The 20497-nt window shown below is 52.1% G+C and overlaps 3 protein-coding genes across 6 annotated transcripts in view; 2 read left to right on the top strand and 1 right to left on the bottom strand.

Annotated features, from left to right (window-relative positions):
* The window catches only part of LOC144611277 (tubulin alpha chain-like), a 5450-nt gene extending 2237 nt beyond the window's left edge, over nucleotides 1–3213 (top strand). The window contains exons 2-5 of one of the 4 annotated variants that reach the window (XM_078430320.1): nucleotides 170–388; nucleotides 512–660; nucleotides 1427–2107; nucleotides 2917–3213. In XM_078430320.1, the coding sequence (XP_078286446.1) occupies nucleotides 268–388; nucleotides 512–660; nucleotides 1427–2107; nucleotides 2917–3213 (1248 nt within the window). In that variant the 5' untranslated portion in view covers nucleotides 170–267. Of the gene's footprint in view, nucleotides 1–162; nucleotides 389–511; nucleotides 661–1426; nucleotides 2108–2916 lie in introns of those variants that run through there. The other 3 variants (XM_078430319.1, XM_078430322.1, XM_078430321.1) reach the window with 3 other exon arrangements.
* A 6942-nt stretch (nucleotides 3214–10155) lies between these two features.
* LOC144611120 (tubulin alpha chain-like) lies at nucleotides 10156–13077 on the top strand. The gene is made up of 4 exons (XM_078430184.1): nucleotides 10156–10381; nucleotides 10505–10653; nucleotides 11421–12101; nucleotides 12781–13077. Exons 1-4 carry the CDS (start codon nucleotides 10261–10263, stop codon nucleotides 13075–13077), a joined length of 1248 nt encoding a protein of 415 aa, XP_078286310.1. The 5' UTR covers nucleotides 10156–10260.
* Nucleotides 13078–16441: 3364 nt separating this feature from the next.
* Nucleotides 16442–19367, bottom strand: LOC144611021 (tubulin alpha chain-like). Its single transcript, XM_078430099.1, has 4 exons — nucleotides 19142–19367; nucleotides 18870–19018; nucleotides 17421–18101; nucleotides 16442–16738 (listed from the first exon to the last, which is right to left on the bottom strand). The coding sequence occupies exons 1-4, from the start codon at nucleotides 19260–19262 to the stop codon at nucleotides 16442–16444; spliced, it is 1248 nt and encodes a 415-aa protein (XP_078286225.1). The 5' UTR covers nucleotides 19263–19367.
* Nucleotides 19368–20497: the final 1130 nt, after the last annotated feature.

Raw genomic sequence — 20497 nt, 5'->3', positions numbered from 1 at the left:
GTGGGGAATGCGGATTCTGGGCAGATAGTTCCAAAATCTCCACCCTCCAAGCTGCGCAGTCCCGGGAGAAGGGGAATGCGCTCCGGCCCCCGCGGCGGACGCCGGCCTTCCACTATCCAAATTAACCGTGCTTCCAATCTCGCCACCTCCTCCCACACTCTACAGCGTGAGTGTCTCTCCATCCACATCGGCCAGGCCGGAGTGCAAGTCGGTAACGCTTGCTGGGAGCTGTATTGCCTGGAACACGGGATCCAGCCGGATGGACAGATGCCCAGCGACAAGACTATTGGAGGCGGCGACGACTCCTTCAACACCTTCTTCAGCGAGACGGGGGCGGGAAAGCACGTCCCACGGGCCGTGTTCATCGACCTGGAGCCCACGGTGATCGGTAAGATGGGAAAGGGGCGAGTGGTGGTATGTTCGTAGTTGGCTCAATCCCTCCTCGGGATCAGACGGGTGGAGCGTGAGCGGCGTTGATTAATTATCGTTCTCTGCTCCCCTCCGACCGCAGATGAGGTACGGACCGGCACCTACCGGCAGCTCTTCCACCCTGAGCAGCTCATCACCGGCAAGGAGGACGCGGCCAATAACTACGCCAGGGGCCACTGCTCCATCGGCAAAGAGATCGTGGACCTGGTTCTAGATCGCATCAGGAAGCTGGTAGGTTGTGGAACCGATCACAACGTAAGGTCATCCGGTCATAAAGAATAGGAATAGAATTAGGCCATTCGGCCCATCAAGACTACCCCGCTATTTAATCATGACTGATCTATCTCTCCCCCTAACCCCATTCTCCTGCGTTCTCCCCATGACCTCTGACTCATCTACTAATCAAGAATACATCTACGTCTGCCTTAAAACTGTCCACTGAGTTGCCTCCACACCCTTCAGTGGCAACGAATTCCACAGATTCACCAACCTCTGACTATAGAAGTTTCTCCTCATCTCCTTTCTGTACGAACTCCCTATTATTCTGGTGCTGTGACCTCTGGTCCTAGTCTCACCCACAAGTGGAAACATCCTTTCCACCTCCACACTATCCAAGCCTTTCACTATTCTGTATGTTTCCGGGAGGTCCCCCCTCATTCTTCTAAACTCCAGCGTGTACAGGCACAGTGCGTACAACAGCTCATCATAGTTTAACCTACTAATTCCTGTGTTCATTCTTGGAAACCTCTTCTCGACCCACTCTAGAGCCAGCACATCCTTCCTCAGATATGGTGGCCAAAATTGCTCACAATATTCGAAATGCGTCCTAACCAGCGCATTATAGAGCCTCAACATTACATCCCTGTTTTTAATTCAAGCCCTCTTGAAATCAATGACGGTTGAAGTAACAACCGTGTCCAACCGACCTCGCGCTCCCGGGGCTCCTGCTCATCGTCTCTTCCAACCTTAACATTGCCCCCTCTTACTCTGCTCACAGGCCGACCAGTGCACCGGATTGCAGGGATTCCTCATCTTCCATAGTTTCGGCGGCGGCACCGGCTCGGGCTTCACCTCCCTCCTCATGGAGAGACTCTCCGTGGACTACGGCAAGAAATCCAAGCTGGAGCTTTCCATCTACCCGGCGCCGCAGATCTCCACCGCCGTGGTCGAGCCCTACAACGCGGTGCTGGTCACCCACTGCACCCTGGAGCACTCCGACTGCTCCTTCATGCTGGACAACGAGGCCATTTACGACGTGTGTCGGCGGAACCTGGACATCGAGCGGCCCACATATACTAACCTCAACCGCCTGATGGCGCAGATCGTGTCGTCCATCACCGCCTCGCTGCGCTTCGACGGCGCCCTCAACGTGGATCTGCTCGAGTTCCAGACCAACCTGGTCCCCTACCCGCGCATCCACTTCCCGCTGGTGACCTACGCGCCCCTGATCTCGGCCGAGAAAGCTTACCACGAGCAACTCTCCGTGTCAGAGATCACCAACTCCTGCTTCGAGCCGGCCAACCAGATGCTCAAGTGCGACCCCCGCCAGGGCAAGTACATGGCGTGCTGCATGATGTATCGCGGGGACGTGGTGCCCAAGGACGTCAACGCCGCCATCGCCACCATCAAGACCAAGCGCTCCATCCAGTTCGTGGACTGGTGTCCGACCGGTTTCAAGGTAAGTGGAGATTGTTGACAGAAACCTGCGCCATACATGGGTCTCCCACTGGGCTATGAAGTCTGCTGCAGATGGTTCTCGACTGTCGAGACCAGGAGAGGTTATTCCCAAACCGAGACCCGGGGTTCTGAACATCCAGCCGTCACCTGGAACCATTGAAGTTTCTCGGAGACTCCTGTCCAGTGATAAACACAAAAACCTGGAGTAACTCAGCGGGACAGGCAGTTTCTCAGGAGAAGAACGGGTGGCGTATCGGTTCCAGACACGAAGAAATGTTTCGAGTCGAGACCAGAGATACCGCCTGACCCGTTGAGTTGCTGCACCTTTTTGTGCCTATCCTCGTAATAAACCAGCATCTGCAGTTCCATCCCACACACTGCTGTCCATTGGGTGGCTCTTGGTTCTAGGTAACCAACCTGGCGTTTCCTCAGTCAAAGGCACAAATGTCCATTTCTCTTCCAAATTTCGGAACATTCTGTAGAATGTAGACCCAGACCCATAGTCTGTACTATGCTGACCATCCAACTAATTCCATCTCGCATGTTCTTACAACCTTTGTTTAATCTTTGCAGCATCCCGCCATGCAAGCCGCCAATGAACAAGCAGCCATGTTTTTGCAAATCTGGGATTGATGTGGCCGAGCGTCTGCGCTTGGGATCGAACCCGCGTCTCCGGCGGCCTGGAGCAGCGGATTTCCTCACTGCGACACTCTGCCGCCACCTGTTTTCCGGCCGGTGCATCCGTTCAGGGCGCTGATTCTTTCGACGTGTCTGTAATCGAACTAAGCGCTGTTTCTCTCTCTCCCGCAGGTAGGCATCAACTACCAGCCCCCGACGGTGGTGCCGGGGGGCGACCTGGCCAAGGTGCAACGAGCCGTCTGCATGCTGAGCAACACCACCGCCATCTCCATGGCCTGGACCCGCATGAACCTCAAGTTCGACAAGATGTACGCCAAGCGGGCCTTTGTCCACTGGTACGTGGGAGAGGGGCTGGAGGAAGGGGAGTTCCAAGACGCGCGGGAGGACATGGCATCGCTGGAGAAGGACTACGAGGAAGTGGGCATCGATTCGGCGGATCTGGACAAGAAGGGGGAAGAGGAAGAGTGAAATATTTTTTATATCCAGAAAGATGCGTTTATTTCTTATGAATACAGATGTAAATCTAATTTTTGAAATTAAATCTATTTGAAATTTCATTTAGTTTTGCGTCCTAATTAAAGGCAGAATAGCTTCATGACAATAGATTAATATAGCCCGGAAATAGACCCTTCGGTCCAACACGTCCATGCCGACTACACGTAACCGGAATTTAAAAAAAAAATTATTATACGCGCTTCAACTAGTTCACCTGACAGCTCATTCCATATATACCCACCTCCTTCTCAAGAGACTCTACAGAGAAATTCACACATATCTATCTATATATATATATGGTGCTTATATATATATATATACACATTTTAGTTGTGTTTCACAGGTTCACGGGTAATAGGAGTAGAATTAGCCCATTCGGCCCATCGAGTCTACTCCACCATTCAATCGTGGCTGATTCCGGTCTCCTAATCCAATTTTGCTGCTTTATCCCCATTACCCTTGACACCTGTTCTGATTCAGAAATTGTCTATCTCTGCTTTAGAAAATATCCACTGACATGGCTCCCACTGCCCTCTATGGGAATGAGTTCCACGGATTTACTACCCTCCAACTAAATAAGTTTCTCCGCTCTAAAAGAGCGCCCTTTAATCTGAGGTTAGGTCCTCTAATCCAAGACTCTCCCACCAGTGGAAAAATCCTTTCCACATGCACTCTATCTATGCCTTTCATTATTCTGTAGGTTTCAATGAAGTCCTTCCCACCCCCAAAAACGCCCCCCACCCCCACCCCCCCAAACCCCCCCCCCCCACCAACCTTCTAAACTCCAGCGAGTAGAGGCCCAGTGTTGTCAAACACTCATCATTTCTGTAAACCTCCTCTGGGCCGTCATTTACCTACATTCAATTCAGTTTCAGTTTCAGTTATATCTTGCCAGGACTCAAGGGCCTGAGCTAGACAGAGAGGTTAGTTCGGCAACACGTTATTCCTTGGCGTACAAGCGAAGCCTGAGTAGTATTATCATCGAGGTCCACGAAACCATGCGGTGTTTCATGCACCCACACACACTCGTGCAACATGCGCGCGCGCGCGCACACACACACACACACACACACACACATACACACACACACACGTGTACACACACACACACACATACACGCATATATATTTATATATGTGTGTGTGTGAATGGGTGTATTTGCGTGTATACTGTATATAAGCACACACATACAAACAAACATATAGAAATATATATGCGTGTATGTGTGTGTGTATATACAGTATATATACGTGTGTGTGTGTGTGTGTGCGTGTGCTTGTATATATATATATATGTATATATATATATATATATATATATATACATGTATATATATATATATATATATATATATATATATATATACATATATATATATATATATATATATATATATATATATATATATGTATATGTGTGTGTGTGTACATGGATACCGAAATATATTTCTGCGTGTGTGTGCCTACGCACGTTTATAGTTCAGTTCAGTTTAGTTAATACAGTACTGTTTATATATATACATACACGTATATATACACGTATACATACACGTATATATATATGTGCGTGTGTGTGCGTGTGTGTGTGTGTGTGTGTGTGTGTGTGTGTGTGTGTGTGTGTGTGTGTGTGTGTGTGTGTGTGTGTGTGTGTGTGTGTGTGTGTGTGTGTGTGTGTGTGTGTGTGTGTGTGTGTGTGTGTGTGTGTGTGTGTGTGTGTGTGTGTGTGTGTGTGTGTGTGTGTGTGTGTGTATGTGTGTGCGCGCATGTTGCGCAAGTGTGTGTGGGTGCATAAAACGCCTCATGATTTCATGCACCGTTGAAAATACCACTCGGTCTTCGCCTGTACGCCAAGCCTAACTAACTTCTCTGTATAGCTCAGGCGCTTGAGTCCTGGCAAAATGTAACTGAAACTGGATAGAATTTACGCAAATCTGCGCCTAACATCTGAGGAAGCGTTTGGTGGCTCTGAAGACGGTCCAGGGGAGGTTTACAAGAATGATTCCTGGAATGAGTGGGTTAGCACGTAATGAGCGTTTGACAGCACTGGGTCTGTACTCACTGGTTTAGAAGGTTGGGAGCGGGGGAGGGGGAGGGGTGTGGTGGGGGGACCTCATTGAAACTTACAAAATAATGAAAGGCAAAGATAGAGTGGATGTGGAAAGGATTTTTTCCACTGGTGGGAGAGTCTAGGACTAGAAGTCCTCGCCTCAGATTAAAACGCGCTCTTCTGGAGCGGAGGTGAGGATGATCTTCGTTAGTCAGAGGGTAGTTAATCTGTAGAACTCAGTGCCACAGTGGCAGTGGGAGCCATTTTTAAAGCAGTGATAGAAAAATTCGTGATTAGAACGGGTGTCAATGATTATGGGGGAAAGCAGGAAAATGGGATTAGGAGACCGAGATCTGCCATGATTGAAAGGCGGAGTAGACTAGATGGGCCGATTGGGCTAATGTACTCCTATAGCTCGTGTACTTTTGAACTTGTGAAACTACACTGAAGTGTATATACAAATACTCGACCAAGTGGACCCGTTGGGCCCAACCCTCTCCTGCATAGGTGCAGCACCCTCTCCTACCCCCTACCCCTCCCACCTCCCCCACCCCTCTCCCCACCTCCCATCCTCCCCTCTCCCCTCCCCACTTCATCCCCTCCTCCCCCCTCCCTCCTCCTCCCCTCCCTCCTCACCCTTTCTCCCCTCCCCTCCACGTTAAATCCCCTTATCCTCCCTCCTCCACCTCCCCCCTCCAACCCCCTCCCCCCTCCTCCTCCCTCCGTATGAGATGGATTTAAACTTTCAAATGTGTACAACTAAAAATATAACACCGATTCAATGAAACTTCTTCCATTAGCACCAAAGGGGCGACGGTGATTAAGGTGGAACTAAATTTGTCGCGCTATCGTGTACTGTTGTGGCTGTAGTTCAGGAACAAACAAACACACAAACGAGAGTTTATTATATAGATTCACAAAATGCTGGAGTAACTCAGCAGGTCAGGCAGCATCTCGGGAGAGAAGGAATGGTTGACGTTTCGGGTCGAGACCCTTCTTCAGACGGATGTCAGGGGGGGCGGGACAAAGGAAGGATATAAGTGGAGACAGGAAGATAGAGGGAGATCTGGGAAGGAGGATGGGAAGAGAGGGACAGAGGAACTATTTAAAGTTGGAGAAGTCGATGTTCATACCGCTGGGCTGCAAACTGCCCAGGCGAAATATGAAGTGCTGTTCCTCCAATTTCCGGTGGGCCTCGCTATGGCACTGGAGGAGGCCCATGACAGAAAGGTCAGACTGGGAATGGGAGGGGGAGTTTAAGTGCTCGGCCACCGGGAGATCAATTTGGTCAATGCGGACCGAGCGCAGGTGTTGAGCGAAGCGATCGCCGAGCCTGCACTTGGTTTCGCCGATGTAAATAAGTCCACATCTAGAGCAGCGGATACAATAGGTGAGGTTGGAGGAGGTGCAGGTGAACCTTTGTCTCACCTGGAAAGACTGTTTGGGTCCATGGATGGAGTTGAGGGGGGAGGTAAAGGGACAGGTGTTGCATCTTGTGCGGTTGCAGGGGAAAGTGCCCGGGGTTGGGGTGGTTTGGGTAGGAAGGCACGAGTGGACCAGGGAGTTACGGAGGGAACGGTCTCTGCGGAACGCAGAGAGGGGAAGGGATGGGAAGATATGGCCAGTGGTGGGGTCCCGGTGGAGCCAGCGCTGCCCTCTCAGCTGCGGCTTGCCTGCAGTCCGTTTGTCTTTTGTGTTTTTTGTTGTTTTTGTCTGAATTGTAGTTTTAATATTGTGTAGTGTTTGTATGTTATGTGGGGGGTGGGGGGTGGGAGGGAATGGGAATTGTAACATTCTCTCTCCCGAACGCAGACACGACCTTTGTTTCTGTGTCGTGTCTGCGTTCCCGCTGGGGCCACCACCGGCCATGCACCTGGGACCACCTGGGGCTCTGGTTCACAGAGCCCGCGGTCCGGACTCACCACCTGCGGCGCTGGCTGCCTTCGGATGCTGCTGGAGCGGCTGTGACTCGTCTCCGGAGGCTTCGGCGCGGGCCGCCTGGACGTCGGAAGCCCGCAGGCCCCGGGTGGTGGCCGACATCGGGAGCTCCGGCAGCGGCAGCGATAGCGTCCTCGCCCGCCCCGAATCGCGGAGCTTGGGTCGGCCCGCCGCGGACATTTCACCGTCTGGAGGGACTGGAGGAGGGACAGTGAGGAGGGACTGGAGGAGATTCACTGTGATGGATGTTTCTTTTGTTTGGTGTTAGTTTATGATTGTGTGTGTTATTGCATTTTTAATGATTATTCTTATTGGTCTTATTGTTGAAATGCGGGTAATGTTTCATTTCACTACACATTTATGTGTATGTGACAAATAAACGACTATTGACTATTGACCGTTGTAGGTGACGGAAATGTTGGCGGATGATTTGCTGGATCCGCTGGCTGGTGGGGTGGAAGGTGAGAACGGGCGGGATTCTGTCCTTGTTGCGAGTGGGTGGAGGGGGAGCAAGAGCGGATCTGCGGCATGTAGAAGAGACCCAAGTGAGAGCATCATCTATAATGGAGGAGGGGAAGCCCCGTTTCCTGAAGAATGAGGGATTGACTTTTTGCAGGGGACCGGGTGGGAAGAAATGTAGTCCAGATAGCTGTGCGAGTCAGTGTGTTTATAGTAAATGTCCGTCACTAGTCTGTCTCCTGTCTCCTGTGATGGAGATCGTGAGGTCCAGAAACGGGAGGGAGATGTCAGAGATAGTCCAGGTATATTTAAGGGCAGGATGGAAATTGGAAGTGAAGTGTATGAAGTCAGTGAGTTCTGCATGGGTACAAGTGATAGCACCAATGCAGTCGTCGATGTAGCGGAGGTAGAGTTCGGGGATGGGGCCAGTGTACGCCGGGAACGGGGATTGTTCGACGTACCCGACAAAGAGGCAAGGCCCATGCGAGTGCCGATAGCTACGCCTCTGGTTTGGAGGAAGTGGGAGGAGTCAAAGGAGAAGATGTTGAGGGTAAGAACCAGCTCTGCTAGGCGGGGGAGAGTGTTGGTAGATGGGGATTAGCTGGTTCTACGGTCGAGGAAGAAACGGAGGGCTTCGAGACCATCCTTGTGGGGGATGGAAGTGTAGAGTGACTGGACATCCATGGTAACGATGAGGGAGTGGGGGCCTGGGAACCGGAAGTTATCGAGGAGATGGAGCGTGTGAGGTGTCTTGGACGTAGGTGGGGAGGCATTTAACCAGGGGGGATAGGATGGAGTCGAGGTAGGTGGAAATAAGTTCAGTGGGACAAGAGCAGGCAGAGACAATGAGTCTGCCGGGACAGTTCTGTTTATGGATTTTGGGTCGGAGGTAGAATCGGGCCGTGCGGGGCTGGGGAACTATGAGTTTGGAGGCACTGGGGGGTAGATCGGCGTAGATGGTGAGGTCCGTGATGGTGCTGATGAACAATCTTCGACGACTGTTTATTATATAGATTATCTATAGTGGCTCTTGCGAAGGCGGTGGGTATATGGAATGAGCTGTTAGATGAACTAGTTGAAGCACGTGGAGGGGAATTGCACGGTAGGTCATAAGGTCAAAGGGCGTGACGCACGGTGGCTCAAGCCTTCTGCAGTACAAGGCAGATTCCCGGCATACACTCGTAACGCACGCAACACGTACGTTTACCTTCGATTAAACCAGCATCTGCAATTCTTTCAAACACATTTTGCCCGTTCCACTGCAAAGCCTCCTCAACGTATGTCTACTTTGAAGAAGTTCTCTTCTCTCCGACGAGAGTTTAGTATATATATATACACGTGAATGTATGCATGTTATTTTTTTTATTTTTTCATCCGTGAGGGTTGCATTGGTGGGCTGATTTCGCGAGGATCTGATCGTTGAGGGTCGGTGCTAAGGCAACTGTTCAAACGTCCGATGATCCGCGGTTCCGACGGCCGAGATGCGGACGGTTGCTGGCGCCGTTTGAACAACGGGTCGCGGCAAACCCATTGTTGCTTCACATGCGCTGAGAACCAATCGGCGTTCTCTTTGCCTTTGTCTACACATTCCAGGCCAACGGTTGGAACGCTGGCGGCCAATCACAGCGCGACCCGGCTGAATGGGCGTTCCATCGGGCGGGGTATAAAAGGGCGCGTTCGGCGAATGCGACACATTGTCTGGAGCTGCGAGACCAGAAGGAAGATCATGGTGGGTGCTCCCGGGGCTGGGTGGGGCGTCGGCTTAAAGGGATCGTGGTACGGCGGCCGGGTAATGTTAGCAAACGGAAGGGTTGTCCCTGCTGTTCACCTGGGATCGAGGGTGGTGTTGGTGGTGGTAGTGGAGGAATCCACGGCGCTTTCCTGCCTCAGGGAAAGTGGTAAGCCAGATGGACAAAGAGGTAGGCGACAGTACGAAGAGGAAGAAAACGGGTAGGAGAGACTGATACTCGCCAGCGATTGGTGAAACACACGCGACTGGTTGTCAGGAACATGATCAAAGCGCGAAGGGGTCTTTGTTGTAGAATTTAGACTTTGGAGATACAGTATGGAAACAGGACCCTGGGCCCAGCGAGTCCGCGCCGACCAGCGATCACCCCGTGCCCAAGCACTGTTCTAAACAACTAGGGACAAACCGGAGAAAACCCATCCGGTTCACAGGGAGAATGTTCAGGTCTCTGGCGCTGTGAGACAGCAACTCTACTGCTGCGCCACAGTGCTCGTCTATCAATTAGAGAGTTGTGGGGTGGGTGACCGTAGTGCTCCTCTTCCCCTTCAACGGAAGACGTTGCGTGGGGAATGCGGATTCTGGGCAGGTAGTTCCAAAATCTCCACCCTCCAAGCTGCGCGGTCCCGGGAGAAGGGGAATGCCCTCCGGCCCCCGCGGCGCACGCCGACCTTCCACTATCCAAATTAACCGTGCTTCCACTCTCGCCACCTCCTCCCACACTCTACAGCGTGAGTGTCTCTCCATCCACATCGGCCAGGCCGGAGTGCAAGTCGGTAACGCTTGCTGGGAGCTGTATTGCCTGGAACACGGGATCCAGCCGGATGGACAGATGCCCAGCGACAAGACTATTGGAGGCGGCGACGACTCCTTCAACACCTTCTTCAGCGAGACGGGGGCGGGCAAGCACGTCCCACGGGCCGTGTTCATCGACCTGGAGCCCACGGTGATCGGTAAGATGGGAAAGGGGCGAGTGGTGGTATGTTCGTCGTTGGCTCAATCCCTCCTCGGGATCAGACGGGTGGAGCGTGAGCGGCGTTGATTAATTATCGTTCTCTGCTCCCCTCCGACCGCAGATGAGGTACGGACCGGCACCTACCGGCAGCTCTTCCACCCTGAGCAGCTCATCACCGGCAAGGAGGACGCGGCCAATAACTACGCCAGGGGCCACTGCTCCATCGGCAAAGAGATCGTGGACCTGGTTCTAGATCGCATCAGGAAGCTGGTAGGTTGTGGAACCGATCACAACGTAAGGTCATCCGGTCATAAAGAATAGGAATAGAATTAGGCCATTCGGCCCATCAAGACTACCCCGCTATTTAATCATGACTGATCTATCTCTCCCCCCTAACCCAATTCTCCTGCGTTCTCCCCATGACCTCTGACTCATCTACTAATCAAGAATACATCTATGTCTGCCTTAAAACTGTCCACCGCGTTGCCTCCACACCCTTCAGTGGCAACGAATTCCACAGATTCACCAACCTCTGACTATAGAAGTTTCTCCTCATCTCCTTTCTGTATGAACGCCCTATTATTCTGGTGCTGTGACCTCTGGTCCTAGTCTCACCCACAAGTGGAAACATCCTTTCCACATCCACACTATCCAAGCCTTTCACTATTCTGTATGTTTCCAGGAGGTCCCCCCTCATTCTTCTAAACTCCAGCGTGTACAGGCACAGTGCGTACAACAGCTCATCATAGTTTAACCTACTAAATCCTGTGTTCATTCTTGGAAACCTCCTCTCGACCCACTCGAGAGCCAGCACATCCTTCCTCAGATATGGTGCCCAAAATTGCTCACAATATTCGAAATGCGTCCTAACCAGCGCATTATAGAGCCTCAACATTACATCCCTGTTTTTAATTCAAGCCCTCTTGAAATCAATGACGGTTGAAGTAACAACCGTCTCCAACCGACCTCGCGCTCCCGGGGCTCCCGCTCATCGTCTCTTCCAACCTTAACATTGCCCCCTCTTACTCTGCTCACAGGCCGACCAGTGCACCGGATTGCAGGGATTCCTCATCTTCCATAGTTTCGGCGGCGGCACCGGCTCGGGCTTCACATCCCTCCTCATGGAGAGACTCTCCGTGGACTACGGCAAGAAATCCAAGCTGGAGCTTTCCATCTACCCGGCGCCGCAGATCTCCACCGCCGTGGTCGAGCCCTACAACGCGGTGCTGGTCACCCACTGCACCCTGGAGCACTCAGACTGCTCCTTCATGCTGGACAACGAGGCCATTTACGACGTGTGTCGGCGGAACCTGGACATCGAGCGGCCCACCTACACCAACCTCAACCGCCTGATGGCGCAGATCGTGTCGTCCATCACCGCCTCGCTGCGCTTCGACGGAGCCCTCAACGTGGACCTGCTCGAGTTCCAGACCAACCTGGTCCCCTACCCGCGCATCCACTTCCCGCTGGTGACCTACGCGCCCCTGATCTCGGCCGAGAAGGCTTACCACGAGCAACTCTCCGTGTCAGAGATCACCAACGCCTGCTTCGAGCCGGCCAACCAGATGCTCAAGTGCGACCCCCGCCAGGGCAAGTACATGGCGTGCTGCATGATGTATCGCGGGGACGTGGTGCCCAAGGACGTCAACGCCGCCATCGCCACCATCAAGACCAAGCGCTCCATCCAGTTCGTGGACTGGTGCCCAACCGGGTTCAAGGTAGGTGGGGATTTTTGACCGAAACCTGCGCCGTACATGGGTCTCCCACTGTCCATTGATAGACACAAAAAGCTGGGATAACTCAGCGGGACAGGCAGAATCTCCGGAGAGAAGGAATGGGTGACGTTTCGGGTCGAGACCACAAGAACTGGGCAATGTTTCGATTCGAGACCAGAGATGCCGCGTCCCGCTGAGTTCTTCCTGCTTTTTGTGTCTATCTTCGGATTAAACCAGCATCTGTAGTTCCTTCCTATACACTCCAGTGCATTGGGTTGCTTTGGCTTCTGGATAACGAAGCTGGCTTTTCCTCAGTCAAAGGCACAAATGCCCATTGTAATTCCAACTTGCGGAACATTCAGCCGGTCGAAGTTATCCTGACCCTCCAACTCAATTCCCCATCCCCCCATCTCACAAGTTCTTGCAACCTTTGTTCAATCTTTGCACCATCCCGCCATGCAAGCTGCCATGAACAAGCAGCCATGTTTTTGCAAATCTGGGATTGATGTGGCCGAACGTGGGCGCTTGGGATCGAACCCGCGTCTCCGGCGGCCTGGAGCAGCGGCTTTCCTCACTACGACACTCTGCCGTCCCCTGTTGGCGGCCGGTGCATCCGTTCATGACGCTGATTCTTTCGACGTGTCTGCAATCGAACTAAGCGCTGTTTCTCTCTCTCCCGCAGGTGGGCATCAACTACCAGCCCCCGACGGTGGTGCCGGGGGGTGACCTGGCCAAGGTGCAACGCGCCGTCTGCATGCTGAGCAACACCACCGCCATCTCCATGGCCTGGACCCGCATGAACCTCAAGTTCGACAAGATGTACGCCAAGCGGGCCTTTGTCCACTGGTACGTGGGAGAGGGGCTGGAGGAAGGGGAGTTCCAGGACGCGCGGGAGGACATGGCGTCGCTGGAGAAGGACTACGAGGAAGTGGGCATCGATTCGGCGGATCTGGACAAGAAGGGGGAAGAGGAAGAGTGAAATTATCTTTACATCCAGAAAAATGCCTTTATTTTTTTATGAATACAGATGTAAATCTAATTTATGAAATTAAATCTACTTGAAATTTCATTTAGCATTGCGTCCTTATTAAAGGCAGAATAGCTTCATGACAATAGATTAAAATAGCCCGGACCCCCGCCCCCCGCAACCTTCTAAACTCCAACGAGTAGAGGCCCAGTGTTGTCAAACACTCATCATTTCTGTAAACCTCCTCTGGGCCGTCTTCAGAGCCATCACACGCTACCTCAGATATGAGGCCTACATTTGCCTAAATTCAATTCAGTTTCAGTTTCAGTTAAATTTTGCCAGGAATCAAGGACCTGAGCTATACAGAGAAGTTAGTTCGGCAAAACATTATTCCTTGGCGTACAAGCGCAGCCTGAGTAGTATTATCATCGAGGTGCATGAAATCATGAGGCGTTTCAGGCACCCACACACACACGTGCAACATGCGCGCGCACACACACACACGCACGCACGCACACACACACACACACACACACACACACACGCATACACGCATATATATTTATATATGTGTGCGCGTGTATGTGTGTGTTTGCTTGTATACTGTATACAAGCAGACACATACAAACACACATATATAAATATACATGCGCGTATGCGTGTGTGTGTGTGTGTGTGTGCGTGCGTGTTTGTGTGTGTGTGTGTGTGTGTGTGTGTGTGTGTGTGTGTGTGCGTGTGTGTGTGTGCGTGTGTGCGTGCGTGCGTGCGTGTTGCGCGACTGTGTGTGGGTGCCTGAAACGCCTCATGATTTCATGCACCGCGATGAAAATACCACTCAGGCTTCGCCTGTACGCCAAGCAATAATGTTTTGCCTAACTAACTTCTCTATCTAGCTCAGGCCCTTGAGTCCTGGCAAAATTTAACTGAAACTGAATAGAATTTACGCAAATATGCGCCTGACATCTGAGGAAGCGTGTGGTGGCTCTGAAGACGGTCCAGAGGAGGTTTACAAGAATGATTCCAGGAATCAGCGGGTTAGCACGTGATGAGAATACAACTGGGTCTGTATTCTCTGGTTTAGAAGGTTGGGAGTGGGGGAGGGGGGAGTGGTGGGGGGACCTCATTGAAACTTACAAAATCATGAAAGGCAAAGAGAGAGTGGATTTGTTCCACTGGTGGGAGAGTCTAGGACTAGAGGTCTCGCCTCAGATTAAAAGGCATTCTTCTGGAGCGGAGGTGAGGATGATCTTCTTTAGTCAGAGGGTAGTTAATCTGTGGAACTCAGTGCCACAGAGGCAGTGGAAGCCATGTCAGTGGATATTTTTAAAGCAGAGATAGAAAAATTCCTGATTAGAACGGGTGTCAAAGGTTATGGGGAGAAAGTAGGAAAATGGGATTTGGAGACCGAGCTCGGCCATGATTGAAAGATGGAGTAGACTCGATGGGCCGATTGGGCTAATTTACTCCTACAGCTCGTGTACTTTTGAACTTGTGAAACTAAACTGAAATGCGTATATATATATATATATACCAGACCAAGTGGACCCGTCGGGCCCAACCCTCTCCTGCATAGGTGCAGCACCCTCTCCTAACCCACTCCCCTCCCCTTTCCCCCATATCTCTCCCCCAACTCCCCTCCTCTCCTCTCCCCCTCCCCTCTTCCTCCTCCCCTCCCTCCTCACCCGTTCCTCCCCTCCCCTCCACATTAACTCCCCTTATCCTCGCTCTTCTACCTCCCTCCTCCTCCCTCCCTAGGAGATAGATTTAAACTTTAAAATGTGAATAACTAAAAATATAACACCGATTCAATGAAACGTCTTCCATTAGCACCAAAGGGGCGACGGTGATTAAGGTGGGCCTAAAATTGTCGCGCTATCGTGTACTGTTTTGGCTGTAGTTCAGGAACAAATAAACAAACAAACGAGAGTTTTAGTACATAAATTATCTTTAGTGGCTCTTGATAAGGCGGTGGGTATATGGAATGAGCACGTGGAGGGGGGGTGCACGGTAGGTCATAAGGTCAAAGGGCGTGACGCACGGAGTCCCTCAAGACTTCTGGAATACAAGGCAGCTTCCGGGCATACAGGCGTAACGCACGCAACACGTACGTTACTCCAACATTTTGTCTACCTTCGATTAAACCAGTATCTGCACTTCTTTCAAACACATATTGTCCATTCCACTGCAAAGCCTCCTCAACGTATGTCTACTTTGAAGTAGTTCTCCTCTCTCCGAGAATTTAGCAACAGCCTCTCTCACTGCTCCCCTCTGTGATTCCGCTGTATTATTTTCTCAGGCCAAATGCTTGGCCATCCTTTCCTTCTTAACTTCATCCAACTTGCCTACACTCCCTGTCTCGATTGTCTTCCAATTCCAGCATTTAAGTGAGCTGATTTAAATCCCTCGACCACTGGCATCCATAACCTTAAAGATTTGCAGGAATATCTTTTGAAATGTAAGCAGAGCCACTGCAATTGGTCTCCTGTTTACCGAGGCAAGGAAAAAGAACTGTAAAGTATAAGTAAGCCATTTTTCATTAAGCCCTAAGGACAGACACTGGAGTAACTCAGCAAGTCAGGCAGCAACCCGGGAGAACATGGACTGGTGATGTTTTCAGCCGGGACCCTTCTTCAGATCAGTCCGAAGAAGGGTTCCAACCCGAAACGTCGCCGATCCACGTTCTTCAGAGATGCTACCTGACCTGCTGAATTATTCTGGCGTACGTGTCTTTCTCTGGTATAAATCAGCGTCTGCAGTTCCTTGTTATTGCAAGCCCCAGGGAGCACTGATTTGTGAGTTCTGCAGCTGGTATCTGGCTTATCCTCTGTCGTCACAAGAGCATCTTAACCTTAAATAGCATCTTCACCATAGCTGTGCTAAGTGTATTTGGATGAAGTTAAACAGCCTGATGCGATTAAGCACTGTAACTACGTGGTGCCATTCATAAAGAATTTTGGTTGGTACTCAGATGTGCGAGTTTAGTGGCGATTTTGGCTTCAGAGACTCTGGCAGAATTCTGGCAAAAAAAACTGCGATATCTCAGCGGCTGCTGGGACCGAAGGAGGTCCCAGCATCGTAAGTGCACCGCTTGTACTCCAGAAGGTTTTGCCTGGCACCAGAACGGGTCAGGGTTCGTGTCCTAGCCTCCCCCTATATTAACATTTACAACATTTGTTTCCGGTTACGTTTAGACGGCATGGACGAGTTGGGCTGAAGGGTCTATTTCCGGGCTATATTAATCTATTATCAAGAAGCAATTCTGCCTTTAATGAGGACGCATTGCTCAATAAAATGTTAAATAGATTTAATTTCATAAATTAGATTTACATCTGTCTTCATAAAATATAAAGGCATCTTTCTGGATATAAAGATAATTTCACTCTTCCTCTTCCCCCTTCTTGTCCAGATCCGCCGAATCGATGCCCACTTCCTCGTAGTCCTTCTCCAGCGATGCCATGTCCTCCCGCGCGTCCTGGAACTCCCCTTCCTCCAGCCCCTCTCCCACGTACCAGTGGACAAAGGCCCGCTTGGCGTACATCTTGTCGAACTTGAGGTTCATGCGGGTCCAGGCCATGGAGATGGCGGTGGTGTTGCTCAGCATGCAGACGGCGCGTTGCACCTTGGCCAGGTCACCCCCCGGCACCACCGTCGGGGGCTGGTAGTTGATGCCCACCTGCGGGAGAGAGAGAAACAGCGCTTAGTTCGATTGCAGACACGTCGAAAGAATCAGCGTCATGAACGGATGCACCGGCCGCCAACAGGGGGCGGCAGAGTGTCGCAGTGAGGAAAGCCGCTGCTCCAGGCCGCCGGAGACGCGGGTTCGATCCCAAGCGCCCACGTTCGGCCACATCAATCCCAGATTTGCAAAAACATGGCTGCTTGTTCATTGGCAGCTTGCATGGCGGGATGGTGCAAAGATTGAACAAAGGTTGCAAGAACTTGTGAGATGGGGGGATGGGGAATTGAGTTGGAGGGTCAGGATAACTTCGACCGGCCGAATGTTCCGCAAGTTGGAATTACAATGGGCATTTGTGCCTTTGACTGAGGAAAAGCCAGCTTAGTTATCCAGAAGCCAAAGCAACCCAATGCACTGGAGTGTATAGGAAGGAACTACAGATGCTGGTTTAATCCGAAGATAGACACAAAAAGCAGGAAGAACTCAGCGGGACAGGCGACATCTCTGGTCTCGAGTCGAAACATTGCCCAGTTCTTGTCGTCTCGACCCGAAACGTCACCCATTCCTTCTCTCCGGAGATTCTGCCTGTCCCGCTGAGTTATCCCGGCTTTTTGTGTCTATCAATGGACAGTGGGAGACCCATGTACGGCGCAGGTTTCGGTCAAAAATCCCCACTTACCTTGAACCCGGTTGGGCACCAGTCCACGAACTGGATTGAGCGCTTGGTCTTGATGGTGGCGATGGCGGCGTTGACGTCCTTGGGCACCACGTCCCCGCGATACATCATGCAGCACGCCATGTACTTGCCCTGGCGGGGGTCGCACTTGAGCATCTGGTTGGCCGGCTCGAAGCAGGCGTTGGTGATCTCTGACACGGAGAGTTGCTCGTGGAAAGCCTTCTCGGCCGAGATCAGGGGCGCGTAGGTCACCAGCGGGAAGTGGATGCGCGGGTAGGGGACCAGGTTGGTCTGGAACTCGAGCAGGTCCACGTTGAGGGCTCCGTCGAATCGCAGCGAGGCGGTGATGGACGACACGATCTGCGCCATCAGGCGGTTGAGGTTGGTATAGGTGGGCCGCTCGATGTCCAGATTCCGCCGGCACACGTCGTAAATAGCCTCGTTGTCCAGCATGAAGGAGCAGTCGGAGTGCTCCAGGGTGCAGTGGGTGACCAGCACCGCGTTGTAGGGCTCGACCACGGCGGTGGAGATCTGCGGCGCCGGATAGATGGAAAGCTCCAGCTTGGATTTCTTGCCGTAGTCCACGGAGAGTCTCTCCATGAGGAGGGAGGTGAAGCCCGAGCCGGTGCCGCCTCCGAAACTGTGGAAGATGAGGAATCCCTGCAATCCGGTGCACTGGTCGGCCTGTGAGCACAGAAAGAGGGGGCAATGTTAAGGTTGGAAGAGACGATGGGCGGGCGCCCCGGGTGCGCGAGGTCGGATGGAGAAGGTTGCTATTTCAACCGTCATTGATGTCCAGAGGGCTTGAATTAAAAACAGGGATGTAATGTTGAGGCTCTATAATGCGCTGGTTAGGCCGCATTTCGAATATTGTGAGCAATTTTGGGCAGCATATCTGAGGAAGGATGTGCTGGCTCTCGAGTAGGTCGAGAGGAGGTTTCAAAGAATGAACACAGGAATTAGTAGGTTAAACTATGATGAGCTGTTGTACGCACTGAGCCTGTACACACTGGAGTTTAGAAGAATGAGGGGGGACCTCCTGGAAACATACAGAATAGTGAAAGGCTTGGATAGAGTGGATGTGGAAAGGATGTTTCCACTTGTGGGTAAGATTAGGACCAGAGGTCATAGCGCCAGAATAATAGGGCGTTCTTACAGAAAGGAGATGGGGAGAAACTTCTATAGTCAGAGGTTGGTGAATCTGTGGAATTCGTTGCCACTGAAGGATGTGGGGGCAAGTCAGTGGACAGTTTTAAGGCAGACATAGATGGATTCTTGAATAGTAGATGAGACAGAGGTTATGGGGTGAAGGCAGGAGAATGGGGTTAGGGGGAGAACGATAAACCATTCATGATTGAATGGCGGGGTAGACTTAATGGGCAGAATGGCCGAATTCTATTCCCATTCTGTATGACCGGATGACTTTATGTTGTGAGCGATTCCACCACCTACCAGCTTCCGGATGCGATCCAGCACCAGGTCCACGATCTCCTTGCCGATGGAGCAGTGGCCCCGCGCGTAGTTATTGGCCGCGTCCTCCTTGCCGGTGATCAGCTGCTCGGGGTGGAAGAGCTGCCGGTAGGTGCCGGTCCGTACCTCATCTACGGTCGGAGGGGAGCAGAGAACGACAATTAATCAGCGCCGCTCACGCTCCACCCGTCTGATCACGAGGAGGGATTGAGCCAACGTCGAACATACCACCACTCACCCCTCTCCCATCTTACCAATCACCGTGGGCTCCAGGTCGATGAACACGGCCCGTGGGACGTGCTTGCCCGCCCCCGTCTCGCTGAAGAAGGTGTTGAAGGAGTCGTCTCCGCCTCCAATGGTCTTGTCGCTTGGCATCTGTCCATCCGGCTGGATCCCATGCTCCAGGCAATACAGCTCCCAGCAAGCGTTGCCGACTTGCACTCCGGCCTGGCCGATGTGGATGGAGAGACACTCACGCTGGAGAGAGTGGGGGGAGGTGGCGAGAGTGGAAGTACGGTTAATTTGGATAGTCGAAGACCGGCGTGCGCCGCGCGGGCCGGAGCGCATTCTCCTTCTCCCGGGACCGCGCAGATTGGAGGGTGGAGAATTTCGAACTACCTGCCCAGAATCCGCATTGTCCACGCAACGTCTTCCGTGGAAGGGGAAGAGGAGCATTACGATCATCCACCCCACAACTCTACCATTGATAGACGAGCACAGTGGCGCAGCAGTAGAGTTGCTGCCTCACGGCGCCAGAGACCTGAACATTCTCCCTGTGAACCGGGTGGGTTTTCACCGGTTTGTCCCTAGTTTTTTAGAACAGTGCTTGGGCACGGGGTGATCGCTGGGCCGAGGGTCTTATATCCATACTGTATCTCCAAAGTCTAAATTCTACAACAAAGACCGCTTCGCGCTTTGATGGTGTTCCTGACAATCAGTCGCGTGTGTTTCACCAATCGCTGACGAGTATTAGTCTCTCCTACCCGTTTACTTCCTCGTCGTACTGTCGCCTACCTCTTTGTCCATCTGGCTTACCTCTCTCCCTGAGGCAGGAAAGCGCCGTGGATTCCTCCACTACCACCACCAACACCACCCTCGATGCCAGGTGAACACCAGGGACAACACTTCCGTTTGCTAACATTACCCGTTCGCCGTACCACGATCCCTTTGAGCCGACGCCCCACCCAGCCCCGGGAGCACCCACCATGATCTTCCTTCTGGTCTCGCAGCTCCAGACAATGTGTCGCATCCGCCGAACGCGCCCTTTTATACCCCGCCCGATGGAACGTCCCATTCAGCCGGGCCGCGCTGTGATTGGCCGCCAGCGATCCAACCGTGGGCGTGGAATGTGTAGATAAAGGCAAAGAGAACGCCGATTGGTTCTCAGCGCGAGTGACGCCACAAAGGGTTTGCCGCTTTCCGTTGTTCAAACGGCGCCAGGAACCGTCCGCATCTCGGCCGTCGGAACCGCGGATCATCGGGCGTTTCAACAGTCGCCTTAGCACCGATCCACATCGATCAGATCCTCACGAAATCAGCCCACCAATGCAATCCTCAAAGATGAAATCCTCACATATAAATGGAGTAAATAGAGGGATATATATTTATAG

The sequence above is a fragment of the Rhinoraja longicauda genome, chromosome 39, assembly GCF_053455715.1.
Source record: "Rhinoraja longicauda isolate Sanriku21f chromosome 39, sRhiLon1.1, whole genome shotgun sequence".
Classification (NCBI taxonomy): domain Eukaryota; kingdom Metazoa; phylum Chordata; class Chondrichthyes; order Rajiformes; family Arhynchobatidae; genus Rhinoraja; species Rhinoraja longicauda.
The sequence above is the reverse complement of the archived record's forward strand: the minus strand, read 5'-3'. Positions and strand labels throughout refer to the sequence as shown.